This window comes from Octodon degus, unplaced genomic scaffold (assembly GCF_000260255.1).
Source record: "Octodon degus isolate 3935 unplaced genomic scaffold, OctDeg1.0 scaffold00206, whole genome shotgun sequence".
Classification (NCBI taxonomy): Eukaryota; Metazoa; Chordata; class Mammalia; order Rodentia; family Octodontidae; genus Octodon; species Octodon degus.
In genome coordinates this window covers 2212526-2216525 of record NW_004524782.1, presented here as the reverse complement: position 1 = coordinate 2216525, position 4000 = coordinate 2212526, and the positions used below count along the sequence as shown (strand labels likewise).

Below are 4000 nucleotides of genomic sequence, written 5' to 3'. Positions count from 1 at the left end.
CACTTGCCAGGGAAGCGCTTATTCTAGTGAGTCATCTCCCCCGTCCATACCTTTCAGATTTTATTTCTTCTTTAGGTTTTTATATTAGGTAAGTAATATGGTACGTAAACATGTGGTTTGAGATTTTTTTAATTTTTAAAGTGAAAAAGGAGTAAAAAAATTCTTTTACAAGCAATACAGAATTTCACGAAACGAAATGATAGGAATTCAACACTCATTTTTATTTTCATATTGTTATCCTCATATTAGTTACTTAGATTACCAGTATCAAAACTGGTCAAAATCTTTAAAAGAAAGAAAAATTAATCATTAACTGTTCCTTTCAATAGACAAGTGGCAATAAGCAGGTCAGTGTTCCTCATACATTCCTTTCACATTGCATTGCCTCCTTTCCTATCTTACTCAATTTCTTCTTAGCCCAGGGTCTTGGCACTAATCTATGCTCCAAGACTCATAAATGAATAAACTGTGAAAGCTTCAGTCATACTTGTTATCTTCCTGCAGGGGGATAACTGGGTTGGATTATCCGCAGGACAATTCTGAGCTCACTGGTGAGAAGGGCCTTCCTCACAAATGTAATCGCTGTCCTCAGAAAGGGAGCTGATGAGGGACCACAATTCCTATCAACACGGAGAATATTGAGAACACTCACACTGAGCTCCAACTCCATAATCACTGAACAGCAGTGCTAACTGATTTATTGTGATCCTGCAAGAATGAATACTGTTGATTTGATCTTTGGATTGCTTTTTCCAGCTCAAACTGCAATTGGAGTGGTGGGGAATATGTTTCTTCTCATAGTCTATTCCCCCACATCCTGGACTGGCCAAGCACTGCAGCCCACGCACCTGATTCTCACCCACATGGCTGTGGCTAACTTCTTGGTGCTTCTCTTCAAGGGGATTCCCCACACAATGTTAATCTGGGGAATGACAACTTTGCTGGGAAACGTGGAATGCACACTTGTCTATTATGTTCACAGAGTGGCCCGGGGCCTTTCTCTCTGCACAACTTGCCTTCTTAGTAACGTTCAGGCCATCACCATCAGCTCCAGACATGGAAGGTGGATTAGACCAAAAGACCGAGCTTGGAGGAATATCAGTTTCTCCTGTGTTCTGTGTTGGATCTTCAACTTGCTGACAAATACCTTTATTCCTATAGATATTTGGGGCCTTCAACATACACACAATTCTACAAAACAATGGAAATATAGTCTATGCTCTTGTAAGAGTTCTGAAACATCTTCAAAGTATACATTTCTATTGACTTTCCCGGATGTTTTGTTCCTGGGACTCATGGCTCAGGCCAGTATCTACATGGTACTTTTCCTATATAGACATCAGCAGACAGTGAAGCATATCCACACGGGAAACAACTCCCACAGATTCTCTCCAGAGGCAAAAGCCACCCAAAGCATCATATGTCTAGCAAGTACCTTTATTTTGTTCTATTTAATCAATTCGATGGTTACAATTTACATTTCAGGTTTTTCAAAACATCTTATCTTGCTCCAGCATATGACTGCATTCCTGGCAGCCTGCTATCCCACCATCAGCCCACTGATAGTGATGCTTTGATAGCCTTTCATTGCAACTTCTTGCTCCAAAAGTAAACGAAATCAATAGTTTTGACAGTCCCATCCATAAATTCTATTCAGTTTCTCAAGAAAGCGTGTGATGTCGCCAAAATACTTATGGTAGAAAGGCTTGTATGAAATGGACCGAATCCTATACAGCAGTGAGGCAAACTTTTTAGCCTGGGGAACACCTGAATCTGGAGATTGATCACATGTGTAAGACTTGAGCAAGGCCAGTCCTGAAGGCAAGGCGTTCCTGAGATAATTGCATGAGCATCCTGTTCCAGCTCAGCAGATGCAAGGCAGCCATAGACTGTCATGAAATAAGTTGCTAGGCAAAGACGTGTTATGTGACATCAATCTGTTGGATATTGGAATTAATGTGCTGTAGTGGTTAAGCAGTTTCTTTCCTCCCATCCAGAGAGAGGGCTCCATCTGACTGCAGATTCTTGTATTCTGAATTATTTTAATTCCTACATCCTCCCACCATCCTTCTTGATGGAGATAGAGAGTTGTTCTGCATGTTGCATCTTAGAGCTTTCAAAGATACCAACCTACTGTGACATGCATGCCATAGGCTCATCACAGTTGCTGCAGAAGTTTTCAGCTGCACTGAAAAAAGAGACATGTAATCAAATAAATGCAATAGGGCTTGGGAAATGGTGGAGTGATCTAAGTGCCTGCCTAGCAAGCACAAGGGCCTGAATTCAATTCCTGGTACTGTGCTGGCCTTGAAACTGGGTGTGGTGGCACACACCTGTAATCCCAGGACTGGAAAACCTGAGACGGGAGGATCACTATGAGTCCAAGAACCTACACCAAATAAAGTAGAATAAAATAAATAAAATAAAATAATAGTATGTGCTCAAATTATCGTGAAGGTTGTTGCTAGAGCAACCTATGGAAACTCCCTTAATTGCTGCATGACTCTGGGTCTTTACTTATAAAATTAAAAATTATATCCTCTGATTTTATTGTACCAAAATATATGTGTTAAAGAAGCAGTTCCTCCAGGGCATCTGTCAAAACATTCTTTTATTAAATGGCATAAATACTGGCAAAATTATTAAAGTAAGCTTTTCTGTAACTCTAGCAATTTAAAATAAAAGTTTATAATAAAATTTTACTCTTCCACAAATACAGTGGACTGTTCATCCTTGAGCAAGCTAGATAGACTTGACCATTTAGCCTCATTCCCAGACCCCTACCACTAGCGTTGAAAAACAGCAACACAACCATAGAAGTCATGAAAACCATCCACCTTGTACCCATGAGAGGAGACAAATAACCTTGGGAATCTTCCCAACCCCATCCTAAGAAACATCATGAGACACTTAGTTGAAATTTCATGATAAAGTTTCATTTACAGTCCTACTCATTTTTTATGCATCTCATGGCTCCTGCTGAAGGGAAGGGCATATGCAAGGGAAACAGAAAAATTAATCAGTCTCCAATGTTTCTGTAGGCTACAACTACAGGACCACTTGGGGGGAAACGTGAGCCTGACCACTAAATTTTTAAGGGACACTTAAAAAATGAAGTAGTCACAGGGAGCTCTAAACTATCTGTGACTAGTGCTGCCAAGATCCACAAGGGTAAACATACCAAGATAGTCTGCAGAGCCAGAAAACATTGGAGATGGTACCAGTTATTTTCTTCCAGTTTGTCTTAAACTCTATGGTAGACTATAGTAGACTATGGAAGACTTGTAAACTACAAGATCATTCAAGTAATGCCTTAACATATAGAGGTTTTGGCAAAGGGTGAAAGACTTACCGGCTCAAGAAAAGTAAGGAAATCTCGGATGAAGCACAACTTCCCAGCAGGAATTTCAGTGACTGTACACAACAGACAATATAGACTTGATAGAATTGTGCAGGAATGTCACTAAGAAAACTGAAACCAGAGTAGCAATAATAAAACCTGTAGGGGTGATCTGATTTTCAAATTAGTAACATTATAATATCTAAGATATCTAGCTTCATTAGAAATTTGGAATATACAATGAGTCAGAGAAACGTGGTTCAAAAATAAGAGAAAAATGTCAAAAGAGCAAGAGGGTTAAAGCCTCAGCTTAAGTTTGCCTTGATGATTGCTTTACTCCAGCTCAAGTTTTGTAATTAGAATCACAGAAATTCTATTCAGCGTGAGGATTACTGCTTGCTTATGCCATTTGGAAAGCTGTAAGTGCCCATGGTGAAGTTCTTTAGATAACAGCATAAGGCTGGTTGCCATTACCCATTTCCTTTCTGCAACAGGAGGGCCATTTGCCAGAACTCCCCACTTGGGATCTGCTTGCACTTTTTTTTAAAGAAGGTTGCTTTCTATGCACTTTATAAAAGAGCACTGCCATTAGATAAAAGAGTTAAAGATTTTAGTGACCAGACTCTGGGACTACATTTCATTTACATTCCTAATGAGTGT

General features: G+C 39.7%; 1 protein-coding gene across 1 annotated transcript; it reads left to right on the top strand.

Moving 5' to 3' along the window:
- The first annotated feature begins 716 nt into the window (after positions 1 to 716).
- On the top strand, positions 717 to 1577 carry LOC101570365 (vomeronasal type-1 receptor 4-like). Its single transcript, XM_004644687.1, has one exon. The coding sequence runs from the start codon at positions 717 to 719 to the stop codon at positions 1575 to 1577; it is 861 nt and encodes a 286-aa protein (XP_004644744.1).
- The last annotated feature ends 2423 nt before the right edge of the window (positions 1578 to 4000 follow it).

Coding starts and splice junctions, on each gene's coding strand:
- LOC101570365 (XM_004644687.1), top strand. CDS start 717: ATGAATACTGTTGATTTGATCTTTGGATTGCTTTTTCCAGCTCAAACT.